This window comes from Podarcis melisellensis (assembly GCF_964234715.1).
Source record: "Podarcis melisellensis genome assembly, chromosome: 10".
Lineage (NCBI taxonomy): Eukaryota > Metazoa > Chordata > Lepidosauria > Squamata > Lacertidae > Podarcis > Podarcis melisellensis.
In genome coordinates this window covers 53,966,852-53,994,699 of record NC_138542.1, presented here as the reverse complement: position 1 = coordinate 53,994,699, position 27,848 = coordinate 53,966,852, and the positions used below count along the sequence as shown (strand labels likewise).

Here is a 27,848-nt window from a genome sequence, read left to right as displayed (position 1 = left end):
ATGCATTATATAAATAAGGACTGGTGGTGGTTAGTATTGCAGCCTCAAATTTGTACATTTGCCCTTCAGGTGGTTGGTATCGCACAACTATCCAATTGGAATAGTAGTAAGTATACTGGAAGAGTCAGAACAGAATATAGCTAGTTCCTGGCAAGCTTCTGTTGCCTCATGTTCCTGTCTAGGAAATCCCATGTTGTGCCAACATGGGGCTGATTTTACTGACCTATGGAAGTACAAGCGTGAATGGTGGTTAGCAGTACCAACTTTTTCTTTCTTTTTCAGGAAAGCGTCCAAAGAAAGGAATGGCAACTGCCAAGCAGCGCCTAGGGAAGATTCTAAAGCTGAACCGAAATGGCCATGCGCGCTTCTTTGTTTGATGCAGTAGCTGCTACCACCGCTGCTGCTGTCCTTTTTATGCACGGACCAGTACTGAGGGGGAACAGTGCCTGGAGCTTCTGTTTTATTCCTCTGCTTGAAGCAGAATGCATGTACCTTATTAGAACACTGCCTAATGAACAAAAACTCAATGCTGCATTTTCACTGTGCCACACCTGCTCAGCAATAACCATTTGGGAAACAGGGGAATATTCAGAGAGACTATGGACTTGGGAAATGGTCTTTCTTCAGGGCTCAATCATTTTGTTGTTTCTGGTAGCGTCTGAGCTAATTCACGAACAGAAGAGTGTGATGAAGGTGGTTATCAATAATTTATTTGACAGATATTTTTTTTTGCAACTATTGAATTCATTTTAAAACTATTTATTTGGAAAACTCTTTGTGGGAATTATGATTTTTATTTTAGATGTTGAGAATGTGAAGGTTTTTGTTTGTCCTTAATGTCTGTCTGTCTTCCGTCTGTCTGTCTCTCTCCAGTGGAGAGCCACATGAATGATTTACTCTGCATTCAAACAATTGATAACAGGTATAGTCTTAAACATGGATGTGATGCATTAAGTTAAGGCACATGGAATCACATGTTAATTTCCGCTCTTTATATAAGCTCTTGACTGGCTTTTGTACTGACTTCTAAAGTACGTATTCTTTGCCAGTTAACCTTTCCCTTCTTGCTCCTCCCTCTTCCTCCTCTCATGTTTTGCCATTTGTTCTGGATGATAAATTGGCATAACATTACTAAGAGCTCTTTTCACACACGTGTGCTTCCTCCTCCTGCCTATTTGTTTCCATATCATGGAGAAAGATTCATGCTAAGCATGGGTAGCTGTAAACCAAGGGTAGCACTACAGCTATTATTGGTTTAAGTGTAGACACTTAAAATGCTTTTTTTCTTTTTTTGGAGGAAGGCTATTGCGGCAGAGTATTGCTCGTCTACACATGCCAGCCAATGAAAGGTCTTAAGTTTTTGTATATATGTAAATATGTTTCATAGCTTGCTAAAACTCAGAATGACTATTTTGCGTCATGCTTTGCAAATATCCAGTAGTAAATGCCAATTCTGAAATACATGTAAATAACTTAGATGATAAATTTGTATTTTTGTAATATAAAATTGAATATTTAAGCTGTTTTTGGAGGAAAAGGGGAGGCACCTGTACTACTACTTTGGTAAGAGGGCTATTCAGTACTAAAGTGGGAATACTAGGGATACCGCTTTGGATTTCTTCTTCTGTTGATAAAGAGTTAAAGCATGGCCAAAGCTACTCAGTTGCTTGACTTCTTTTAACTTCAATAAAAACTTCCAAGCCTTCAGGTTATATCAAAAATAAAATATCTTAAAAGTCCCCAAATAGGACTTTTCTGTGCTTAAACAATTTTATATATTCAGTATTTGCTGCATCTATGTGTGTGTATCTGTATTAAACTAGACATAATGACCTTTGTCATCTATCAGAATAGATATTAGTCAGACGTCCTTGGCTACTGCAGTTACTAAGACTTAGGCAAAATTCTCAGTGGAGACATTTCAAGTATGCAGTCCTTGACAGAGTTCCCAACACTTCCCATTTAGCTGAATAGGAATTAACCACATTGCTACATGCAGGATGGTAGCCAAAATAATCAAGTTAGCAATCTTAACTTGGAAATAGGCCCCATTGTAATCATTGGGACTGACCTCTGAGTAAATCTGGTTAGTTGTGGAGTGTAAATGGATAAAAATAGGATAATGGGATTGTGGTGTGTCCTAGATTTTGAAAGTTACCACACATTTGTTCTTCACTCTTCTTTCTTCATCGAATTACAGGTTTTCCCCCAGCACTTGTGTGTCCACATTATGTAACTAAAACCAAACTGGGTAAGCTGCACGTTGTCAGCATTATAAACAGAGCCAGTTACAGAAAGAGAATTTAATACTAGCTTTTGGAAACACGGAAATTTACTGGTTAATCTGAAATTGCACACTTTTCAATATTGATAAGAGAAAATGTTTCCCCCCCCCCCCCAGCAGTCCATATATCTTTTAACTGAGCTACAGATCATTTAAGTTCTCAATTCCCCCTTAAAGTAAAATTACTTGTCCTTTTGGTTTAGACGGAAAAAGCAATTCTAAAGTGAATTTTGAAGCATTTGCGTTTCTTCAGTTCTTCCTTTAAAATATTCCAGTGAATCCATAGTAGCTAGCAGATCCTATAACTGATCTACTTTCTCTAAACACATCTTGATTACTAAAATATAGCTATGGCCTTATTGGGTGAAGGTGGTGGTAGAAGAGAAGAGGGTTTTTAATGGCTGCTTCCAGTTACTTTTCTCATTCCTCCACCCCCGCCACCCCCACGACTCACTTCCACTGTCATGAGCATGCAAACATTTTTTCATAGACTAAGAGAAATACTTTGTAGTTTCTCCTGACCTTTTGTCTTTCAAATACAAATCGAGGGAAATATCCCCTATTACCACTTTAGTAAGACTTTTACCAAAATGAAGCTTTGGATTAGGCATTAAGATTAATTTTGAGGAAGGTAGAGTACATCAATTGTGTGCACCAAAATAAATTGCCTGAAGCAATAATTATTTTGGTGGCTTGATCGAGACAAGTCTTGTTTGTGTGTTAATAACTTGCTTGATAGAAACCCTTGCTGCACCAGACTTTTATGTGTAATAGATTGTCTGAATTGGGTGCTATAGTCCTGACTTCATCATTTCACTTCCTTGAGGGACAGGAAGCAGTGCTAAAGCCATATCTGGCAGAAGGTTAGTGAACCTTATTTTCAAAGAGAAGATATTTTTAAATAACTGAAACAAGAGCTTCAGCTGTAGGGTGGAATTACAATAGACCTATTCTCTCTTGGAGTCGTAAGGTGATAGGAATATGTGAAATGAAATGTTTGGGCTTTGCCCAAACGAGAGAGAGAGAGAGAATTGAAAATGGCATTGGTATACTGGTGTTTAGTGACATCTCCAGCCACATTTCACTTTATCCAATACTTACTGATAAAGCCAGCCTACAAACTAGCCTCAGTTGACTTCTGTGGTAAGATTTACCTATGCAATCAGTAACAATGACATACAATCATTTTCAAAACCATCTCGGAGGGGTAGAACAAGAAGAGCTGCCTTTCTGGCCACAATCTGAAATGCTTACATAATGTTCTTCAGCCGAAGAGTACAATGTCACGGTCAGATCAAATAAACTTTACTTCGCCTAAGCTTTTAACATGCCGTAGACTGCCTTCATTTGCCAGGATGTGTAGTCATTAAAAAAAACAAAAAACTTCGTAGGATTTGAGTCATGACTCGACACGTTTGCTTACTCTGTAACTGGTAGCTTGGAAGAAACCCAATGAGACCCAATGCTATAAATGACCAGAGAATCCCCTGCATAATGCCTCTCCTTGCTCACAATTCCTGTGCCACCAAAAATCTCAAGTCATCTTTTTGTGAGGAGGAGGAGGAGAAGAAGAACTTGCATTATTCATACTTCCAGACCATTAAAAACTGTTCATGGCCTTGGGCCTAAGTCAATCCAGGGCAACTTTATTTTGTGTGTAGTAAATATGAACTGAATTTAAGGGCCTTACCGTTTTGTAGTTTAAACTGGGTTCAGAGCTGCAACATCTGTTTTTTTTCCCAAAAAGGCAAAGATCTGTCTACAAAACGAACGAATCATGCAACACTGGGTGAGAATGAGACGAGCACTGATTAGGAAATGTAGCTGCCGCCGAAGCTGCATTTCTAACTAGAAAAGGACTTTGAATATAAATTTTAAGCCATAATAGTTTCTTGCTGTGGGAAGGGAATGAAAAATCACTTTAAGAGATTATATTAATATGAATTATCACAGTTTTAACTTTGCCTGTGCTTTGGCATTTTTAAAATATTCATTGCATTTGAAAAAAGGGGTTAGGTCTTGGCTATATTTACTAGTTTTGTAGTAGTGTTTTTGCTGATGTGACTTCACCCCACACCCTTTTTCTACTGTCAGTCTGATTTCTAACTTTTTTGAATGTTTGTGAAATAGCTGTCTTTCTGCATAGGGGGTTGTGTGTCCTCTGCTCCTTTTTACAGAAACACACTACTGTGTCGAGTGTTTTGGCTGGGAAATGGGATGCTGCAGCTTTAAGAGCATTTTTTTCAATTTATAACAGTGTTTCCCATCCCATTTTTGCCTGCAGGCAGGGAAAGTGTATGTACAGTATTTATTTTGTTTCAATTTTACTTTAATATTTGTAAGTTTATATAAGTAGCTTATTGATTTCTTGTTTGGAAGGACAAGTGGCTTGTTTAAATTTGTATTTGACCATAGTTTCCACTTCCTGTACTTCAAAAATACTGAAATTAAAATCTGTATTGCTTATGTTTTTGATTTCAGCATTCAAGTGTTTAATTTCAGCACACTCATTCAGTGTAAATATTGGATGTGATACAGAATGTCTTGTGGGGAAAAAACCAAACTTAATTCCACTGCTATTTCTGATTTTCTATCACTCTTGGTTTTTGAGCAAAGCTTGAATATAGCAATACTAGCTTCACTTATTTCAAAATACTTTAGAAAATGGGCTGAAGGTTTGGTGGTATATAAACTAACCAAACATGTTTTAAAGGGGAAGGATTTGGAGATCAAACACCTTGAAAAAGATCTAGCTCAATATTTGAATGCCAATACAGTGGTGCCCGCAAGACGAATGCCTCGCAAGACGGAAAACCCGCTAGACGAAAGGGTTTTCAGTTTTGGAGGTGCTTTGCAAAACGAATTTCCTATGGGCTTGCTTCGCAAGACGAAAATGTCTTGCAAGTTCCTGCGGAGTTTTTTCCCCTCCCCCCCTTTCCCCCCAAGCCGCTAAGCCGCTTATCAGCTGATCCACTAAGCCGCTTATCAGCTGATCCGCTAAGCCACTAATAGTGCTAATGGGCTAATGGGCGTGCTTCGCAAGACGAAAAAACCGCAAGACGAAGAGACTCGTGGAACGGATTCTTTTCATCTTGCGAGGCACCACTGTACTGTTGGTGTTGTGTATGCGCACAAGAAGGGAATTGTCAGTAAAAACTTCCTATAGCTTTAGGTTTTTCCCCCACCCTGTCAGTGCTTTCTGGTAACCATGCCAGCAGACTGGCACTATCAAATTTCACCTATAACCAGTTGCCTCCCTTTGCAGAGCCTTCCCTAACATCACAGCTTCTAGACGATTTGGACTACAGTACTTTCTGTCCCAGCCAGCATGGTTGATAGGAGCTGTAGTCCAACTGAAGGTCATCTGGTTGGGAAAAAGTGCCTTAGAACATACAAACCTTGTTGGTTTCCTTAAGCATGTGAATCGGGCTTCTGACTAGAGACTTGTCTGGTCTTTGACTTTAACGCTATAGAGTCATAATTCACAGCAGAATGCAGAGATGCGGCTACATCCTTTTTTTCTTAAGCAAGGGGTTTGTTACGTACTCACTTCATTTAGGCGTATGAAGTGGCATGGCAAAACGATGCCTCCTAGAAAGGAACTTCTGCTAACTGATTAATTCTGGGAATCCAGCATCCACAGGGTTAACTGAATAGAGTTGTTTCCAATATAGCTTTTTAGGCAGAAAATAGTGTGGCGACAATGAGAAATTGTCTGGTGCTTCCTCATGTGGTTGGCACACATTTCAACAAGAAACACAGTGCCAGTGTGTGTTGAGAGCACGCATAATTGGGGTAGTTAAAGGATTAGGCTACTCACCCTATACCAGAGATTCAGGAGATATCCAAAGGCCTTACTGTTCTTCCTGTTTCACTATGAAATCTCCCTAGGGTTTCTGTCGTGTGGGATAGTGTGCAGGCATGATTCTGGGCACATGAAGAAGTGGACCCTGAGAACTGAACTACTAGACAGTTTAAGCAACTATGCCTGATGGATTGTTGCACTGGAGCAGGGAAGTTCCATGCAGCATTGGTCGCATTCATCTGTGTGCCATTGTATCAGCAGAGATGGCTGCAAGGAATATAAACCGGGCATCTTGCACTTACAAAGAATATGCCTGCCTATCACTTTGGAAGCTCAAGAGAGGAAATGTGTATTTTTGAGAGTAGGTGATTTGTCTTCAGTTTAAATCCTGAATAAATTAGTGTGCTCCAGGAATAAAATAATTGGGAAACACACCATAGGCTCATGTATTTTGCCACCAAAAACTGAGGATGAGAGGCAAGGATTAAGGGTGCACAAGTATTTTGTACACAATATATGACACAACCCTTAGAGCTGGAAAACAGCACACAGTGAGAATGTTTTATTTCCATTCCTAAAACAATTTACAATTATAACAAATTTAACACAACAAATATATAAATCATTACAATCCTGTAATCTAAAATACATATAAACTTTCCTGCACCATATCTCTGTACTATTAATTTAGGAGCAGCCCAGATATGAAGTGCCTTTGTCTAGTAAAAAATGAAGATTCATATCAATGCAGGGTGTAATTTGTGCTTTAGGCTGCAATCCTCAATTTGACTCACTCACAGGTACATGGTCTTAGAATTGCAGCCTATTATTTTAGTTCTCTGTATGCTAGAAAAGCATTCCACATTACAAGGAATTCTTCAGGATGAGTAAAAAGGTAAAGGTAAAGGTACCCCTGCCCGTACGTGCCAGTCTTGCCAGACTCTACGGTTGTGCGCTTATCTCACTCTAGAGGCCGGGAGCCAGCGCTGTCCGCAGACACTTCCGGGTCACGTGGCCAGCGTGACAAGCTGCATCTGGCGAGCCAGCGCAGCACACGGAACGCCGTTTACCTTCCCGCTGGTAAGCGGTCCCTATTTATCTACTTGCACCCGAAGGTGCTTTTGAACTGCTAGGTTGGCAGGCGCTGGGACCGAACGACGGGAGCGCACCCCACCGCGGGGATTCGAACCGCCGACCATGCAATCGGCAAGTCCTAGGCGCTGAGGTTTTACCCACAGGATGAGTAAGACTCACTAATTTGATGTGAGAGCTTATCCAGGAGGAGCAACTTCCTCGCTTTCTGTGGCCACTGAGTCATTGGTGAAATTGCAAGTTTTTGGGAAGAGGCACAAATGTTTATTTGTGTGTTTTTTAGTTTCACATGCTGTAAGTGTTGAATTAGGCAGCTCCATCAAATGTCATTTTGGCAATAGCTCTTTTACCGTAGATAAGCTACCACTTGACTTAGCTCCTGCAAGGTTAAATGTATTTTTAAGTACAGTCCACTAATCTTAAAATGGCACCTTAACATCTCTACCAAGTGAAGTCACTTGTTCTTGAATATACTGTGTTTCCGTCATTCTCCTGGTAACCAGGGCTACCCTTAAATGAATAACCCATTATCTGTTCCACCCATCCCAGGAAAGTATCCCCTGTATGCGGATTACCTTGAAAATCCAGTAAACCGTTCTTAAGCAACGTTAATTTTGCTATGTCTGTAGCAAAGTGAGATCATACTGAATTTTCCATTTTCACTGGTTTTCTACACGTAGATATGCAAGCTTCCTCAGCCGGGCACCAGCTATATAGACCAGCTTTATAGACACTATAAAGTCTGGTATCCACTCTGTTGGTGGTTCCCAAATTCTTTGCTCCATGGATCACTTGAAAATGGCCAAGGGTCTTGGCAGACTGCTCCCCCCCCCCCGTCTATTGTAGCAAGTGTAATGTAGATGCTGTATGCTTTTCCATTGTTTTAACAGAACAACTGCAGACCACCTGAACAAAGCTCACAGACCCTTGGTGGTCTGTGGAGCACAGTTTAACAACCCCTGTACTAGATTTACCATTGGTCTGTTCCAATTTTTCTGCTCTAGTAGCCTATATACTGAGACTGGAATACTGGCCTAACATTCCAACCATGCAAAAGTCAGAGATTTCTTCACAGACTCACACCTCTATCCAGACAAGTAGGAGGCGTGACCGTAGTTCGAGGGCAAAAGCCCTCTGGGAGGATGCAGAGAGCAAGGCTGATGAGAGATGTGGTCTAGAAAGAGTCTTAAGGCCTGACAGACTTGAGGCTTCCCACTCCTGATCTAAGCAGAACTAGGTTATGTTTTTTGCCCAAAACAAGACCACCCTTTAAATTTCTGATATCCAAATGCTCTGGCTAATCGTTGGTAAGGAAAGAATGGCTTGTCACAGTTTTCTCCCTTGTTTAAAAGTGGACTTGGAGGCGTATCCCACACGGTTGGAGTGTGAGGAGCTCCCAAAGAACAGATTTGAAAGGTCCTTGGGATGCACATTCTTCAGTATGTTAGGACATCCTGGGGCACCACTTTCATCAGGATCTGCAATTTTACTGTGATGGAATCTAGACAAATGCAACAAGGAAATCAGAGGAAAAGTTTAGTTTGGGAGAGGCATCATTTGGTGTTCTTCAGCGAAAACAGAAAACTCTGGCTGCTTCACACATCAGATATATCGTGGTCCACATTGTGAACCTGCTATTCCCTATGAAGTGTGAGAAGCTATCTGGTTTCACTTCCTGTTTACATGCAACTAAAATTATTAGCATGCCTCTTGGTAGTGAACAGGGCAGAGCCATACACTATACAGATAGGTATATATACTTGCTAAACATTTGTGAAGTAGTCTTGAGGAAGGCCTTCCTGAAGATTTCTTCTCCAGTCTCTTCCAAGTTCATTCAAACTTTCTTAACTTTTCCTGTGGTTGAGCTCTAAGCAGTATTATACATGCATTGGTTTATCTTCCTCGTGTCTTTACCAAAACTTCATAAGGTAAGTACAGTGCTTTTTGGGTCCTTATATGTGTGACAAGGGGAAGTCGTCAATCACAGCCAATGCAACAGGTCCAATTTACTGTGGAGGACTGTGCATGTTATCACAATTATTTATTAAATTTATATACCATCCTGCATCCAAAGATCTCAGGGCGGTTTGTTGTTATGGTGTGTATTTTTGTGGCTTTTATACTCTATAAAATACACACCATAACAACAAACCACCCTGAGATCTTTGGATGCAGGATGGTATAAAAATTCAATAAATAATAATAATAATCAAAGTACTAGCTTAATTTCAGGGAGAAGTTTCACATATGATTGTTGTCCGTCCTAAACTGAGCATAGTTTCTGCTGCACAGATGTTGGCATTTGCAGCTCTATAGTCTATAAAAGGACAGAGGGAACTTCGTCCCCAACTCTTTGGAGATGCAGAACTCCTCTTGACAGCTTGCGAGCCACAAACAGTGTCATGTGCCACGTGTGAAATCGGGCCTCATTTACGCTAATTTTGAAGCTTCCCTTTCACAGTTCTGAGCTACCATAGCTGGGGCCATACTTACTGAACATGGATGTGAAACAGCCTGGGATCCTAGCCTTCTGTACCACCAGATAGTAGACAGGCAAGCCAGACAGAGTCACAGCACAGCCAATGCTGGTGTTCACAGGATCTGAATACAGGGATGTTCCCACGATGCAGAAAGAGGCAATTGTGAACACTAGTGGGAAAAACAAAGGCACCTAAAGGAAAAAGGGTCAAATTGGAAAATAAAGTTCTGCATGAAGCATAAATGCAAAAAAGAAACATGTTTTGAACATGGAGAAGAGTAGTATATTTAATCTGAGAGATGGAAAGGACTGTAACTCATGCCTATACAAAGCACTTAAAAACAACAACAACAAAGCTCTTAACAATGTCTCCATTCTCTAGTTTTAATAAAGTGCAGGAAAAGGAGCTAGCTGGTTTAGGGTTTCTTTATGGCTTCTTCCCAAATACTGGCATGTTATGGTGGCATTTTTCTCCCCTTCTCCTATTTTTGGCTTCTAATGGATCCGTGATTCCCTTTTGTTCTTGTTCAGTTAGTAGCCTGTGAGCAAGATCACACTTTGCTTCTGCTTATGTAACACAATATTTACAGAATATGGCCGTCCAGCAATGAAATTCCCCATAGCAGCTTATAAAATAATGGCTTCAGACATACTTCATTGTGACTTGCTTTCCTTAACCATGGTTAAGCATTACACTTGACCATATAAGAGGTAGTTAAAGATTAGCTGCAAATGGATATCAAAACATAGGCACCCCATCTTCATTAAGCAAATTGTGGTTAAGGCAGTTTCCCCACCTCTCTGCTTACAAGATGAAAAATGGGTCCTGTATCAGGTAATCCTCCCTGGGGTCAAGGCTTAGTCTGGCAGATAAAACCATGGTTTCAGTATACATTTGAGATCTTACAGGGTGAGAGCAACAAACCACTTGAGCTTTATGTCTGAACTGTGCCAATATGTTTGGATTTTTGTAATCTTTAGCTAGGTAAAAGATAGAAGCACAGATTTACCCTTCCCTGTATCCACTATCTTTAGTCTTCTTACCTTAAAGGGTCTTGGCAGTTCTGGATGCCGATAACGATGTATCATGAGCCCCAGGGTGGCAAGTCCTATGAAGAACCAGCGTGAAAAGCTATAGAAGTTCAACAGCCCATAGAGGTCACCAATGGACACCATCAAGTAGATCAATGGCAACTGCAGGTGGAGAAAAATGACAGTGTTGGAAATATGTCAGTAGAATACAAAACCAGTTTTCCATGCTCCTTTTAGGTTTTCCTTGTGACTAATTACTGTATAACACTTGTCCGTTATTACTGAGCAGAATTATGGGAACGTTTTCAGTTGATGAGACCTGATGGTGGACTTGGCCCTGAAACTCCCAACTAGTACAAAATTGCTGATGGGGGCAGATGGCCGACAGCATGTAACATGTCTGTTGAAACATCCACACCAGCTGCCCACATGCTACCAGCCTAGGTTCAAGGATCTTGTGTTAACATACAAAACCCTAAACCCCAGATACCTTAAGGCAGTGCTTCTCTAAAACAAAAGCAACAACACAATAACAATAACCCCCTCCTCCCACAAACACGTTTAAAAGTATCAATCAGTCCTATGAAACAAAAAGATACAAATACAAAATACAAATAGACTAGGCTGACATGTCCTGGTTTTCTGGGCATGAAAATGGCGTTGGAGGGCGGGATTTTGTCAGGGAAAGCCCAGATGTATGGCAATGGAACGGAAAAAGCAGTTGAAATATCTCAAAAAGCTCAAATCAGTATTTGGGAGTCAGGCTTCCCCAAAAAAGCTCTTCAATTTTGGGTGGTTTCCTAAAAAAAAAAAAAGCTCAACAACTTTGCAGGTATCAGGAATTTTACTTTTTGAAATATGGCAACCCTAAAATAGACAAGTAACACTTCAGAACAATATAAAACTACCCCAGCTAAACTTAGCCGTTCTTATCGAAAATATAGTGACAGTTCATTTATCCATCTGTCTTCTTTCAGTAGCTAACAAGCATTCTTTAAGTACGCCAAGGATGCGATAAAGCGTTACCTGCCCAAAGATGGAGGCTAAAACCAGGGTCTTAATATGGTATGGCCAATTTGTTTCAAACATGGAAACTGAGAACATTCTACCTTTATGGACTTTGTGTACATGCAGTGCTTGACACTCCTATAATTTAAGAAACATGCCTAATACATTTAATTCTCCCCCCTTTCAAATTACACACCATCAGCCTTCCAGGGGCAAAATCCCCCCCCCCAGGCCCATACACTGCAATTTATGTCCAAATGAAGGAATGGGTTTCCCAAACCCCAAAACTGACTGTGCAGGCAGTTTTTAAACTGCACCAAAATCCCCATTTCTCCTTAGCTAAAATGCATAAACTTTAGCCATTGAGCAAATGCAAAACAAGAACACAGCTCTCTCCCTTATCAGTTTGACGGCAAGACTGGCCTTGACTTTACCAGTAGAACAGACACAGACATATGTCCTGACCACAAATGACGCAGAGACCCAAGTCTGGGACTAACGCCAGAGCAAGTTCTCGGAAGTAGTGACCTCTTGCTCCAAGATAGGAGTAGGAACAGGAATATCCTTTTATGGTCAGAAGTACAGGAAGGAAGATCCCTTTATGGTTGAGAGTACCAGAGCAGGAACATATGTGATGTCAACCTGTGTATGTACGCCGACGTGGTTGGGCTCCTAGGGGAGGAGTGAGAGGGTGCCTGGAGGATATATAAACTGCATGAAACCTGTCATTTCTTTGTACTTGCTGTGGACTCACCACGCAGGTGCCTTCTGCTACCCGGGGAGCAGAATAAACTCTTTCTTTGAACCAACCTCGGTGTCATTTTGACTTCCTTCCTCCTGTCCCGGAGCAACGCAGACCCAATCGGTGAACTCTAATAAGGCTACACAACCGCACACTAAAGCAAACCTTGAAGCTCTTACCATTAGTATCAAGGCTGGAAGAGGAGTGTGTCTTTCAAGGTGTATCATTGAAAAAAGAGCTGGCCACTGTCCTTCTCGGGCAGCTGCAAACAACATCCTGTGGAAGAAAACCAGTTGATCACACATTGAATTCCACTCCCCTTTTTTGCTATGCTTACTGGAGGTTTGTTAAACACTCCTTTCGTTAAAAGAAAACATTTCTCCCCCCCCTTAGAAATCATAAAGTGTTAGGGATATCACATACTCTAGGAAAAGAGAACCCCACAACAGCAGCATTGCACCTGGTAAATTTGGAGAAGACTTCGTTTTTATTTATATTCCTATCGCTGAAATGTAAGCGTTATTCAAAGTTGTTCTCTAGCTTCCACCACTCGCTGTCCACTGACCAGTTTTTTAAGAAAAGTTCTTTGTGAAATATCAGCTCGCAAAAAATGGCTGTCGTTATTGAAGTGAATTGTGCTGAGTTCAATATGTCACGTCGGGGAGCAAATGCTCTTTAAACTATACCAATGCACTTGACTTTTTTCCCTTTCTATATAGGCATTATCCCTAAGGTGTGAGGAAAAATATTTTTCTTATAGCCTAGGTTTGTGCTGTGTTTCTTTGGCCACAACTTCCCAGCATTTGGAAATTAGTTCTACATAGGTTTGTGAAATGGAGATAAGAACTGGAATTTCTGTGCAAAAGGCAGATTTTGGGGAAAATGGCTGCTTTCTGTATTATTCCCTAAAGTAGCATTTTGGTAGAAGGGAGACACTGACAAGATAAGGAACTTTGAACAGTTTCTTTTAACAAGGACATTTGCTTTGAAATGGGCAAGCCCTTACCTTGAAGCAGCAAAGATTCCTCCATTCAAAGCACCAAAACATGAGAGAGCTACAAGTATTGGAATCACAGAGGAAATGCTCTTGAAAGCTTTATCAGCAAAACTCTGGAAGAAAACCAAGACAGCCTTATCATTAAGGCCAACCAACAGTATCATAGGGTACCATTCTTTGAGTTCTGTAGAACCTTCCATTATGTCATACAGTAAACAAAGGCAGTGTAGTGTAGTGGTTAGAATGTCTGACTAGAGCCTGGGAAACTACGGTTCAAATTCCCAGTGAGCCATGTGAGCCAGTCGCTGCCTCTCACCCTAATCTACCTCACAGGGTTGTTGTGGCGGTTAAATAAGGAGCTGGAGAACAATCTAGGCCACTTGAGCTTCTGGGAGGAAAAGGAGGGATATTGGCTGGCAATATCAACCCTGCTGTGTGGGAATCCCTTGCAGACAACTGCAGCGCCTGGAGACAGACAAGTTGTGTATCCACAGCGGTGACCAGAGGAAGAATGACCGCTGGAAGGAGCACAGAAAAAACACACACCGTGGTGCTTCTGCAGCAGAACAACTATATCTTCACCTGCCCCTGCTGCAACAAAACATGTCTCTCCCATATCAGTCTCTGCAGCCGCAAACGGCGCTTTAACTCTGCAACAGTTTGACACTCCCAAAGGTACACTCCTCCGTTGTCTCGGGAGACAGACAGATGTCAACAACATCAGCAAATAAATAAAAAAGCAAAAGCTGGGAGAGAGAAATATATATGACAAAAGTGACAAGTGGAAAAAGTCGTTCTCGGAGAGCCAGGCGCTCATTGCATTGAGTACACAACTTCTGTCCAACAGGAAGGTACGGTAGTTGTGTATGTCACTAGACAGTGCAAAACATTTGAAAGCTGCCACAGCCCTGCGGCCAGCAGAGGCCACCTGTGAAATAAGTCAAAACTAGAAGAGGTCAGCACATCAGCCGAAAAGGCCTATCCAAATTTGTGTCCAGACAGTTGAAGGACAATACATAAATTGCTGCTTTATGCTGAATAAAGTTACCGTATGTTGATCTGGAGAGAATAAAAAATCTAGGAATACTCTGTATTCTGTCTGGTTTGCTCATTTATAGGTGCACAATTTAAAGATTCTTCCTCGAACAAATGTTGTTTAGCAAAGCATGTATGTTTCCTCTTCGCTGCCCATGGAAACAGATGTCTGCCCTAGGAATTTACAATCTGTTACTTAAATTTATGTCCAATAGGGCTTCTAGACCATCTCCCTTCTCCTCTGCCCCCCTGGTAACATTGGTCTAAAAATACAGATAGCACACAAGTTGCCACACTCACCACAGCTACTGCGTCAGAGTTGAGAATCTCATGTGGTGTCAGGACTGCGTAGTAAGACACATTGGTAAGGATGTAACACCCTGTAACAACGACCAGGGACACTATTACAGCGAGTGGGATATTCCTGAAGAAGAAAAACAGCCTCTCTTATACACAGTTCCATTTTAGAGACAGATTTCCCTTGACCCTGTGGTCACCCACCTTCAATATTCTAGAAGGCATTTGCAAAAATAGGAAAATAAAGACAGTCAGGAATTTTATTTGGTCCACATTTCAAGGTGCCTTCTCTCTTCCCACCCCACATTTTCTGTCTTGTAAGCTAACGCCAAATATGACAAGACCTGCCAAAGGTGTAGAGATGAAAACAGGGACACTTGAATATCTCTTCTCAAAGAACAGGCTACTTTGGGGAGCCTGATGACTTCCCTGGTCCCTGTATATGCTAGATGGCTATGTGTTGCTTGCATTATATTTCTTTATGTATCTGTATGTATAAATATGTCTTTTTCAAGATAGCGATAGCTTAGCCACTGTGATTCATGCACTGTGGGTCACTCTGTCCTTGAAGTTAGTTTGGAAGATGCAGGGAGTGTCTCACTAATTATTATTATTATTATTATTATTATTATTATTATTATTAATATTACTCCTACTCTCTGATGAGAACCAACTTCATCCTTTCCCATTCAAATGAGTAGGAGTTCCCTTTCGTGTTTGCTCCCACCTCTGAGTCTATTATATATATTTTCAAAAACTTTTTTTTTTTGCTACCTGGATTTCCCCAGCCACTCTGGGCGGCTTCCAGCACATATGGAAACATAATAAAGAAAATAACAAACTCTAAAAGAAGAATAGCAAACCCTAACAAGCCCTTCCCCCTCTTTTTATCCAAACTGCCTCATGTATTGAACACGGCTGTTGAAGGAACTGCACCGACGGTTAATTAGCGATCCAGGTGTTGCTAATGTATAAAGCTGGAGCAACTCAGGGCTGGCTGACCATTTCCCTCTGTACAGACTCAGGTGATCACTGAGATCTACTGTGGAGATGTTGCCGATACTGACACAACCTGCATTGCTTAATCTGAAAGCCGGGCGGAAGTGGGGCTCCCACTGTCTGCGATTCAGAAGGCACCGAATGGCGGATGCTTCTGATGTTTACTGAAAACTCACCTGCTTGCTAAGGCTTTCCCTGACCTTTAGCTTTAGCTGAATGGGTGGGTGTTGCAGCTGACATCTGTGCTACTGCTTCTTTGAATGGACAGGAACATCGGAAGCTGCCTTATACTGAGTCAGACTATTGATCCCTCTATTAGAGTATTAGCTACACGGACTGGCAGCAACTTCCCAGGATTTCAGACAGGAGATTCCCCATTGGGATCTGGTTGGTTGCAGTGAGAACATGAGGCTGAACTAGATGGGGTTTGGGCCTAATTCAGCAAGATCTTCTTATGCCAATTTACTCAGTCTTTTTTTAACTCTTCCTGAGGTCAACTCTGAGGGGATTGTTATGTACTGAAGTTCTCACCCTGGGCCAGCAGGGGGATACTGTAGATAGTTATGCAAATAAGGGATCGAAAGTGACGTTCAGTGATTGGATAGTTTTAGAAAGTTGATACAGTTACGTTGTACTGGAGCTCTATATAAGCAGGCTGACTGAACCCTTCAGTTCAGTTCTGTCCTGGCCTGCGAATAAACAAGAGCTGTTTGAAGAATCGCTGTGTCGTCCTATATGTTCACCCACAACTTAACAGGGATTCTCCTCTTTGGGGCATTGCTGAAGAGACTCTGCCTCCTAACATTTGCTCTGTTGGTCTGCTTCAATTATTTTGGAAACACATGTTTCATACACCGGAAAAGAACGGAACCCCACCCCCCGTTTGCTCACCGTTTAGGATTTACAATTTCCTCTGTTACAAAGCTTATATAGAACCTGAAATAAGAAATCAAGAGTCACAAGGTCAACATATGTGTGTTTTCTTTTTTACCCCCCCCCCGACCCCAGTAATAATGAATCCTGCTATATTAACTTCACTTTGCGAAAGTATTTTTATTTCCATGTATACATATATTGTATGTCTGTAATAACAATAGATAGATAAAAATGCACACCAGACTTTTTGAAAACAGCTATGGAATCTTACAAAACAGCATCAAAATTACCAAAGAGCTGTGAAGCACGATCACCTCAGTAATTCACAAAAGAAATGAACAAAGGGAGATGACACTGTGAGTTATATCCCAAGCCTACAACAGATATTTGGTGCAGACTAGATAGATAAATATTATCTGCAATCCAGGATTGTACCAGCACTGGAGTAAAGTACAGATTGATTGATTGATTGCTTAATTTGCATTTTCTTTCTGACATTTGAGCAAACAGTAGAAAGCTCTGTTAGAATTTCAAAGACTTACCAGCCTCCATAGGCAAACATCCCAGAGTAAAAAGCAAGAGGCAGTTTTTCGAGTGTCAGCGAAGTTGTGTTAAAGCTGTCCTGGAAATTTTCATAGTGGCCTGAAAAACAATGAGAACAGGAATATACATCAGCGGACACCATCCTAGATCAGAAGCATTTTCCATTGTGCCCAGCCAGATAAGAGCATAAGGAGAACTGGCTGGATCAGGCCATGTATCGTTGTTTCTGTTTCTTCAAAACGTGCAGAAGTTCAACAGGTGCAGACTCCTCCAGCATGGAGCTGTAGTGGGGGAGAAATGGTACCCAAGGTATCTACAGATGCTGTGGATGCATCTTCTCTGCCTTAGGGCTTCAACTGGCTACTATGGGTGAACTGTTGGGAACCAAGACTTGGAACACACCCGGACATTGTTTGATTAGCAGAGGAGAAGAACCTTGGCAGGTGCATGTATTCAAAAAATAAAATAAAATACACAGACAGCAGGAAAAAAAATCTTTAAGGAGAGATATACTAAGGCATAAATTGTGCAGTTTGTTGCTAGCTCCCTAGCAAGGCAAAGCTCAGCTCCTTTAGAGCAAAACCAGTTTCAGCAGAAAAATTACACCACACGAATATAAAATGCAAAATGAAAGTAAAGTATAGAAGTCAGAAGAAGAAACTGCTCACTGAATGGCCTTGGAACTTATCTAAGACACACAGCATGAAAAACAACAGCTGCGCTTCGAGCACTTTGAAAAGTTGAAGACCCGCTAGAATGTTCTAGCAGAGAGGTTTTCAACCTTTCTGAGTCTGCAGTTCCCTTGACCAACTACATTCTTTCTGCGGCACCCCAGTGGGGCTCAGGAGCCCAGTTATATCACCATTTGCCTTTTTCAAACGCCCTCCCTTGTGCAGTGTTCCCTCAGCCTCCTCTCCTTGGGAGTCCTCTGGGCAGCCGCAGCTGCTGCCCTTGGTCTTTGAGCTACCCACCCTGCCCCAAAGAGAGATGCCTCCTCACACTGCCCCACAGGGGCCTGGAAAGCACCCCCTGGCCAGCCCCAGAGACACTGTTTGCCTGGGGAGTTTGTGGTCAGAGCTGCTGCAACAAACAACTGTGCAAGCCTATGGGAGGCAGAGACAGGAGAGGGCCTCAGAGGAGAGAGGGAAGGAAAGAGGGACAGAGGCCAGTGTTGCCCGCGACACCCCTGACCATCATTCAAGCCACCCCAGGGTGCCACAGAACACTGGTTGAAAACCACTGTTCTAGCATATCCCAGCTTTTACTGGCAGTTTCTGCACACATAAAACTTCACACCTTGACATGAACAGGGAGCCCTTTTTCAGCTTAAAGGTTACTTTCCCTTGTGGGGACTTTTCCAGGGGCCACAGGCCTTGGGTGCCTGGGGCCAGAGGTCAAAGGGAGTGGAGAAATGGATGTGATGCTCATTCTTCTACAGTATAAATCAGAGGCACAGGCACACAACTCATCAGCCAGGCCTGCAAGAGGCACCGTCTGAATGATGCACCCCAAACAGCCAAGGGCAGGGGCATGGCCTAGGGAATGTCGCTCGATAGGCAGGTGCGTTACCCCACCTATCAAAGTTGGCTTGCAGAGATAAAACGATTCCCCATCACTTCTGTATCCTGGGGTGAGAAAGGGAGCAGAGTGCCTACTTTGTAGGCTGTATGTAGAGCTTGGCCCTCAGTAGAACCATGGATGCGTAAAAGCTACCTGGGGCTCAAGTGGGATAGCTCAGTTGGTAGAGCATGAGACTCTTAATCTCAGGGTGGTGGGTTTGAGCCCCACATTGGGCAAAATTCCTGCGTTGCAGGGGGTTGAACTAGAGTTGGTCCCTTCCAACTCTACAATTCTATGAGTCTGGAAAAGTATCCCACACAGAAAAAAAGGTAAAGGACCCCTGGACGGTTCCATCCAGTCAAAGGCGACTATGGGGTTGCGGCGCTCATCTCGCTTTTCAGGCCGAGGGAACTGGCGTTTGTCCACAGACAGCTTTCTGGGTCATGTGGCCAGCATGACTAAACCGCTTCTGGTGCAATGGGACACCGTGACGGAAACCAGAGTGCATGGAAACGCTGTTTACCTTCCTGTCGCAGTGGTACCTATTTATCTGCTTGCACTGGTGTGCTTTCAAACTGCTAGGTTAGCAGAAGCTGAGACAGAGCAATGGGAGCTCACCCAGTCTTGGGGATTCGAACCACCAACCTTCTGATAGGCAAGCCCAAGAGGCTCAGTGGTTTAGACCACAGTGCCACCCGTGTCCCTACCCCATGCAGAATTCTGCTATCAAACCTACTGTTGTTTCCTAGCAAGTCTCTCTCACCACCCCCATCTTTCCTATTTCTTTGCCACTGCCGGTTTCCGCCCCTTCTGATGCCCCTTTCTCATTTCACGCCATGTAGGAGGGTTCTGGCCAGTCTTACCATTTCCTAGAGCCATCATCCCAGGAACGATGATCAGACCAACCGTGACCATCTTGAGGGCTGTGAGGAATGTCTGTATGTTGGCAGACCAGCTCACACTCCAGCAGTTGAGGACTATGACTAGGGCTGGAAAGGAGGAGAGAGATGTGACGTGTAAATAGAAAAATGGAAAACGCATAAATATTTTTTAGGAAAAAGAAAGAAAGAAAAAGGAGGAGAGAGAAATCCCCATGAATGGCTGCGACTGCGATGCTCGTACTTTTGGAACAGCTAGCAAGTGTTGACTTTTTGCTGACATTAAAAAAACAGAACCAGAAATGCTTCTGTGTCATAACAGCCCATGGAGATGGAAATACTGCTTCTCCAGCAAGCTTACTTACTAAAAGTGCTGATCATTAGAAAAAAAACCCCACAAGCTTGATGAGGCTTTCTGATAGGACTCCAGCATGACTGGCAGAAATGTCAATAAATCCCTGTTGCCGGATCTCTGCAGCAGGTGCCTTCTGTGCCAACTTTTAAATGCCTGCTGAAAACTCTTAAATTCTGCCAGACCTGTGCAGGCAATTAAGAATACATCTTTCCACAATGGCTAATCAATGTCTGTTTTCAACAACACAGAGAAAGAGGGGGGGGGGGAAAGAGTTTTTACTGTATGGTTTTGGGTATTTTTGTTTTAAATTGCTCTGATATTTTTAAAAATGAGACAGCAGCCTCTCAATATTTTCTTAAAATAAAGCAAAGCTGCACCTGCATTTCTGCTGGTCATGTAGCTTAAAGGCCGAGGAGCCCTATAAGGAAGGAGTTTCCAACTGTTTGCGTGAAGCTTTCAAACATGCAAGAGCACTGCTGTTTCTAAATATTGCCAGTGAGTGGTGTTTTGTTTTGTTTTGTTTTTTTAACTAGCTGGCTTTTAAATAGCTTTTAACTGTGGTTTTGAAAAGCCCTTTCCTTTGCCAACTGGCTGACAGCATCGAACTAAAAGAAAACCAGCTTCTGTTCATTTACAAACTGCCTTGGATATATCAAGCAAACTTTTTAAATACAGTACAGCAGGAAGAAATCTCTCAGCATTTCATGGATGGCCTGTGAGAACTAAGGCTGCCATCCTAAGCCCACTTACCTGAGTTTAAGCCCCACTAAATTCAGTAGGAATGACTTCTGAGTAGACAAGGCTAGGATTGTGAATTGAGGAGAACTTATCATACGGCACTGGGAACCTCTTTTCTTAGTATAGAGCAGGAGTAGCAAATGTGGTGCCCTCCAAACATTCTGGATCCCGATTCCCAGCCACCCTAGTCAGCATGGCTAATGGGAATGGATTATGGGATCTGTAGTCCAGCAACATATGGACTACTAAGAGTGAACTGAGATGCAGCTATTGGGAATGAAAGGCAGTTTCTCAATGAGGCTAAGTAAGAGATTAAAGTGGGGGCAGCCAGCTTCTAGAAGTTTGATAGACTACAACTCCCGTCATCCCTGAGTATTGGCCATGCTGGCAGGGGCTGATGGGAGTCCAGTGGCATCTGGAGGGCACTGTGTTGGCTACTGCTGGGTTAAAGCAATCAAGGTTTTAATGTCTGATATTTTGTTGTGTTTTTTAATATTCTGTTGGAAGCAGCCCAGAGTGACTGGGGCAACCAAGCGATGGGCAGGGTACAATCAATCAAATTATTATTATTGGTACTGGCCTCAGCAGCGCAGTCTGATAAATGCCAATTGTGGAGTTGCAAAAGTAGGGTATTAAAAATATATCTCCTTATCAGTACAAACATTTAGAGAAGGGTTCTTGACTCATAATAAAAACAGGTATTATGAGCTATGAAGATTTGCTTTATTTGTGAACTTTCTCAGCATATTTATGATTTTTTGCTGTGGAAATATCTGCAAATATACAAGTGGCAGTGAGAAATGTATTAATATTTGGCAGGTACATTTAGGATTAACTTGCAACCTTATATATTTAGTTCTCTTTGGTACTCACTGATTCCTGTGGTGGTGATCAGTTTCACAGCCAAAGGAGGGACATTACATGGGGCGAAGAAAGGCTCGATTAAGTACCGACCAAATGCCAAGGACACTACAGCCATATTTGCAGGTCTGGAAAATGAAACAAAGGCAAAAACATTTTTTTTATTTGGGTCTTTTCTCTGGCAACTTTGTCTCCCTCTCGCCTATGTTTTCTGTCTGCTCCTGTTGATGTCTGCTCTTCTAAAACAACCACAAATGAAGACATTCAGACACCTTTCCAAAGCATGGATTGAGGACTGGGAAGAACTTTCTGGCAAACTTTCTGACGTTAAGAGCTGTCTGATAGGAGAATGGACTACAGTGGTACCTCAGATTAAGAACTTAATTCATTCTGGAGGTCCATTCTCAACCTGAAACTGTTCTTAACCTGAGGTATGACTTTATCTAATGGGGCTTCCTGCTGCTGCCATACAATTTCTGTTCTCATCCTGAGGTAAAGTTCTTAACCCGAGGTACTATTTCTGGGTTAGCGGAGTCTGTAACCTGAAGCGTCTGTAACTTGAGGTACCACTGTACCTCAGAATGTGGTGGACTCTCCTTCATGGAAGGAGGTTGGATAGCCATCTGTCTGGGATTGTTTCGCTGTAATTCCTGCCTTGCAGGAGGGTGGACTAGATGACCCTTGGTCCCTCTCCAACTCTACAATTCCAGGATCCGAATGAGAAGCTGTGAGACTCCCTTTCTGCCAAGTGCAAGGGCAGGCAATTACAGTCTTCCATTTCTAAACTGCAGGAAACAAAAAACTGCAATCTTATCCAAATTTGACAGGCCACAGATTGCCCTCAGCCAGGACCCCAGCCATGGTTAGGGATTCTGATTTCATGGCAAACCACAGACCCAAACCATTTTCTTTCAATAGCCTGCCACCATTTCATTTGAAATGTTGAACTAATGTGGCTTTGGACACCAGGGGAGAGAATGGTGGCCCAACCACCAAAATAAGAACCCAGGTTTTTCCTCAATATGCCCAAGATGCCCCATGGTATTATGGGAAAAGCAAAAGGCTGGTGAGGCTGGTGAAAGAATGCCCTGGTGCTGCTGCTCCCCATGGGGGGGCGGGGAAGATACTTGTTGTGTTTGTTGATGGTGTGCTGCCCCCAATCCTGACAGCGGATTTTGCGCTGCTCTGAAAAGTGACAGGAAATGAAGCCCCACTCCAAGTTGGGTTTCATTTCTCTGTTCTACATTTGGCCCATAATATTCATTGGGGAGCTTTCAGCTCGGTTCTTCATACAGTCCTGGGTAGACAGGGGAAATGCACGGGATGGAGCAAAAGGCCTTGAAATGTGGCGATCAGAGCCTCACCAACACCCCACTAGGATTATTTTCAAAGCCTTTTGATGGCCATTGGCCAGTCTTTTACAATATGCTCCATCAACTCCCCCTCTGGTGTGAGGTAGAATGGTTTCCCCAGCTCCCAACCTCCTCTAAATTCTGCAGCATTTGTGACAACACACGCAAAACAAACACAAAAGGGAACAAGCTTTGAACGGATGGGCCTGACCTTGGTGGGGTGGTCGATGAGTGTGTGTGTGTGTGTATTCTTGTATTTGCACTGAAATAGGGTAGTGGGCCCATGTGTTTGCATTGCTCTGTCCTGGTGCTGCAAGCGGTGAGATCCCTCTCCTCGGGGAAAGCAGCTCCCAGATGTTCTGTGGCAGACGGCTCTGTTTATCTAGTAGCTATCTGGTATTGGTGGAGGGGCAGATCATATATCAAACTGATTTCTATAGAACAAGACCTTTTGTTGTGGCTGCTGCAAAAAAGTACAGTGGTGGTCTTCTTATTGGAAGAAAATATTCATCTATCTCATGTTGTGACTGAAAGAAAGGCTGTGTGTGCATGTTTGTGTGTGTGTGTGTTGTTTTTATTCTCCCATAGGGCTTTCTCTATTATTTCATTCATTCTCCCCCCCCCATCTCTTTCTTAGATTCTTTCCCCTCTCCCCTCCCTCTCAACGTCTTTGCAGCCATTTGTTAGATCTCAGTGGTGCTGCATCCACCAGCTGGCTGCTTTTAAAAACACAGCTGGAACAGTGCCCCTGTTGAGAGATTTAAAGAGACACAAAACTCCCAGTAAAACCCCCTCCGTCTCTCCGGAGAACCTCCCCCTTCTCACACAACAATGGGAAGTTAAATCTGCCCTTACCGGATCATAACAAATTCCGCCCATAATCTTAGAAAAGCAGGCAGTGGCCCAAGTGTCTCTAGCAGGTAAATGTAATGACCGCCGGACTTGGTGATGCATGTTCCAAGATCTGCATAGGACAGGGCTCCTAGAAAGAAAACATTTAAAATGTAAACCCTGTGTGCATTTCTTATCATCACCATCACCCTTATCTGATGAGTAATATACATTAATATGAAATTCAGTTGCACTAAAATAAGTTGGACTGGTACCAATGGAAAGATATTTAGAACTGAGGTGCATAATCATCATCATCAGTAGTAGTGGTAATTTCCATTCTTTTGTCCGGTTCTCATTCAAAGGAGCCCCCACTTTTTATCTTCACAATAATCCTGGTTTGGTTGATAGATGATGAATGTCCCACTGTCACCCAGTGGCTGCATGGCCAAATTGGGATTCAAACCTCCCCAGATGGCAGTGGAGGACTTCAGGGTCTCAAATTTCAGCAGCATCCTGGACAACACCAATATTGAGCACCCCCCACTTTTCTGTAGGGCCCCCCGAGGTTCTGCATGCAGTACGACTGAATCAGTCGCACTCCCCTAAATCTGCCTCTGCACATGGGCCTCTCTCTAATAAATTTCTAGCCCACGTTTCTGTTAAAAGAAAGAAAACATGTTTTTTAGCAACATAAAAGCAGTATAATGATTATAAAATATAACTAAGCAACCCCCATAAAAATATAATGAGAACAAAAAGATTAATACGAAAAGGCAAACCGGGTAAAGGAGTTCTAGTGTGTAACTTGGATGTAGTTAGTTTGTAGAATTCCTGAATCGCTTCCCACAACAGACAGTTCTAAACCAATTGCAAGAATAAAATACAGTAGAAAATACATGAACATATTAAAAATATAATCAACGTAAACACATCCAATCACGGGTGCTACCCAAATGCCCGGGAAAATCAACATCTTTGCTTGGTACCAAAATGTTGACAAAGTTCATTCATACCAGTCGGGCCTCTCATGGGAGAGAGCTGCGTAGATGGGGAGCTACTCAGAAACTCGTTCTCTTCTTGAGACTCAGAGAAGAGCCTCAGATGATGATCTCAGGGTTCGGTTCCTATGCGGACAGGTGGTCCTTTAGAGGTTCCAAGCCATATAAAGTTTTCAAGGTCAAAGCCAGCACTTTGAAATGAACCCAGTACAAATTGGCAGCCTTTGTGGTCAGGCCAGAGATGGTGTTATATGCTCGTGCTGTCTTGAGCCAGTTAACAATTGGGCTTCTGCATTTTGCAGTAGTTGTAGTTGCTGAACCATCTTCAAAGGCAGCCCCACACACAACACATTGCAGTAGTCTAACCTGGAGGTTGCCAGAGCATTGACAACTGAAACCAGGCTATCCTCCACCCAGACATTTAATAGTAATAAAAGTAATAGCAATAGCAATAATTTAATTCTCCAGTCAAGTAATTCGTAAAAAAAAAATACATATACTCGGGTAAAGTGTGCACAAAAATGGATATATTTGTGAAAATAGCATACAAAAGTGCATTGTATTAGGGGAAATATACATAATAAAATATGCTTTGCCAAAAAATATGTGCATTGCACAACATTGCATACAGAATTGTGTATATTAAGGAAAAATTCACACTAAAATGTGGATGAAATTTCATGAGGACTATTTTAAAAAACAAATAAATCACAAACTGATGTGGAAATGTGGAGAACTGAATTTAATATTGGTGTGTGTGTGTGTGTGTGTGTGTGTGTATGATTCTCCCACTGTCCTCCACAGAAGCCCATTTTGAGGTTCCATCATCCCCAAGAGGACGCACCCTAAGTTGTTATACCACAATTGCCACACGCTGGGGTGGGAGAGGAGGCTTTCCCCCTTTATGATTGTTAGAATTCCTGCTCCATGATTGCAGTCATGGGATTTTTGTCTATCACATGAGGGTGTATGTGAAAAAGGAAATGAAACCACCAAGCAGCCAAACAACTCACCAAATAGTGATAGGATCCCACAAGCCAGCCACACCAGTAAGGAGACCCCCACATTGCCTGAGTTTTGCAAGACTCCTTTGGGGGAAATGAAGATGCCGCTGCCCACCATGGTGCCCACCCCCAAGGCAATGACGCGGGTGAGGGTGATCTTCCTCCTGAGGAAAACGGCCTCCTTCACCTCTGCCGGTGCTTTGCTTCTCCTGCAAACTCCCATGCCTTATTCTGTGTCCCTGCTGAACCACAGGAAGTCCCTGCATGAAGCACAACTTGAGTTCCTTTCCGGACCCCTGCGTCGCGGCTCAGTTCTCCTCTCAGTCAGTCTCTCGCTCTCTCTTTGCTTAGCAGGCAGAGTACAGTTTGTCTGGGAAGACTTTGGAATAACAGGAGCATGAAGTAAACAAATATTTAAACAAAAATATCAGGTGGGAGTGGAAACGGGGGCCCAAATCCCACGAAACGGAAGTCTGCTGCAGGGCTTTGTCCACAGCTAGTGATACGTGGCGTGGTGCAAGTCCAATTCCCGGCTTTTCACACAAACAATTTGTTTTTGATCAGGATGTGCTCCACTTGGTTTTACAGTATGTACAAGCTCCAGTCCTAACCATGGATAGTGTCTCCATGTCTGGTGGATGACGTGAGCTTTTTAAGGAAGAAATGTCAACCAACAGTGGGCCCAATGGCCAAAAAGGTGGCTTCTGCATGTGCTGCAGAGGGAAGCGAGGGGCAGATGGGCTTGTCAACCTCGGAAGGGAGCCCATCTAGGAGAAAGAAAACTGTGATGCTAAACCACCTCTGCTTTCCAGGATATCTTGAGGAGAAGGCTAAGGAGTAAACCATACACAAATCCAGAACAGAGTCCCTAAGATGGTGCCTTGTAGGCCTCCTTCTGGCAACTCCTGCAGCTAAGCTGGTGTCACATTACTCTGCTTTCCTTTGGACCACATCAGCAAGGCTGAGAGGGGGATCTTTTCATCTGGGCAACCCAGGACTTCCATACACACTGCCCAGACTTGTGCCCCCAGGAAATCACTTCAGTGCTGCTAACACTGTGGTTTGACTTCACCCCTGGAAGTGCACTCCATTGTATCTTGAGGCAGATGGATGCCAACAACATAGAAATCCATGCCCTCCAACATTTCTCCGATGAAAATAGGGACATCCCATTCCATAATGGTAATTTTACTATTTATACTCCACACATCTTACTGGGTTGCTCCAGCCACTCTGGGCAGCTTCCAACTCATATAAAAACATTAAACATTAAAAAAAGCTTCCCTATACGGGATTGCCTTCAGACGGCTCGGCAGTCAAATAACTCCATACCCTCCATAATTTCTCCAATGAAAATAGGGACGTCCTAAGGAAAAGTGGGATCAAATCAGAAGCCGGGAGAACTTCTCTAAATGAGGGATGTCCCTGGAAAATAGGGACACTTCGAGGGTCTGCAAATACATACTTAAGTGATGCCTTCATGCATGTGATAAAAGTGGGCAGCTCTGACTCCTGAAAGTCAATGCCCAGTATATTTGTTAGTCTTTGGTGATTTTACGATGAAATTAACACAACGCCCTGCCTCCCGCCATAAGTTTGAACAGTCTGTAAAAAATTGTGAGAGGGTAGCAAGGTAACCCTACCTATTCCATGATTATTGCAGTGAGGACTGGCGGGCGGGGGGAGGCTCTGGAAAGGTGGGGAAGCAAATAGTGTTTTCTCCATATGTCAGAAAACATTATTCACCCCAAAGGAGTGGGATTTTGCAAGGCTGACCTGTCCTATTGTGCTAAGTGATGGAGAAAGGAAGGGGATGTTTATCGGCTGCCCTCCCGGAGATCATATTAGTTCCTGCGGCACGCAATGCGAGGACTTTTCTCTTAGCATGCGTAGCCGCTAATGGGGTTATTGGTCCTCAAGCAATTTAATCCTTTATTAAACCCAATTAGCATCAGTGGCCTCCTGTGGCAGCAAATTCCACCGTCTGCATATCATGCAGGTTTCATGCCTGCGCCGTGTGCTCCTCAACTTACACTCCTTCCCTTTTTTGTTTGCTCTAAGGGCATCTGTCGGTGATGA

The 27,848-nt window shown here is 42.8% G+C and overlaps 2 protein-coding genes across 4 annotated transcripts in view; one reads left to right on the top strand and one right to left on the bottom strand.

Moving 5' to 3' along the window:
• The window catches only part of KDM7A (lysine demethylase 7A), a 48,085-nt gene extending 43,326 nt beyond the window's left edge, over nucleotides 1-4,759 (top strand). For all 3 annotated transcript variants that reach the window (XM_081928210.1, XM_081928208.1, XM_081928209.1), the window contains exon 20: nucleotides 283-4,759. In XM_081928210.1, the coding sequence (XP_081784336.1) occupies nucleotides 283-377 (95 nt within the window). In that variant the 3' untranslated portion in view covers nucleotides 378-4,759. The remainder of the gene's footprint in view (nucleotides 1-282) is intronic.
• A 3,494-nt stretch (nucleotides 4,760-8,253) lies between these two features.
• On the bottom strand, nucleotides 8,254-26,291 carry LOC309379287 (cystine/glutamate transporter-like). Its single transcript, XM_081928347.1, has 12 exons — nucleotides 25,779-26,291; nucleotides 23,789-23,915; nucleotides 21,594-21,709; nucleotides 19,613-19,738; nucleotides 17,189-17,288; nucleotides 16,662-16,706; nucleotides 14,775-14,898; nucleotides 13,449-13,552; nucleotides 12,622-12,718; nucleotides 10,705-10,854; nucleotides 9,675-9,852; nucleotides 8,254-8,682 (listed from the first exon to the last, which is right to left on the bottom strand). Exons 1-12 carry the CDS (start codon nucleotides 25,990-25,992, stop codon nucleotides 8,618-8,620), a joined length of 1,446 nt encoding a protein of 481 aa, XP_081784473.1. The 5' UTR covers nucleotides 25,993-26,291; the 3' UTR covers nucleotides 8,254-8,617.
• Between the last annotated feature and the right edge of the window lie 1,557 nt (nucleotides 26,292-27,848).

Excerpts from the sequence above, each read along its gene's own strand:
- LOC309379287 (XM_081928347.1), bottom strand. The coding sequence starts at position 25,992 with ATGGGAGTTTGCAGGAGAAGCAAAGCACCGGCAGAGGTGAAGGAGGCC. Across the intron at positions 16,707-17,188 it reads ATGTTTGCCTATGGAGGCTG|GTTCTATATAAGCTTTGTAA; the intron begins GTAAGTCTTTGA and ends TTCTTATTTCAG. Across the intron at positions 8,683-9,674 it reads CTGTTTCACATCCATGTTCA|ATTCCATCACAGTAAAATTG; the intron begins GTAAGTATGGCC and ends GCATTTGTCTAG.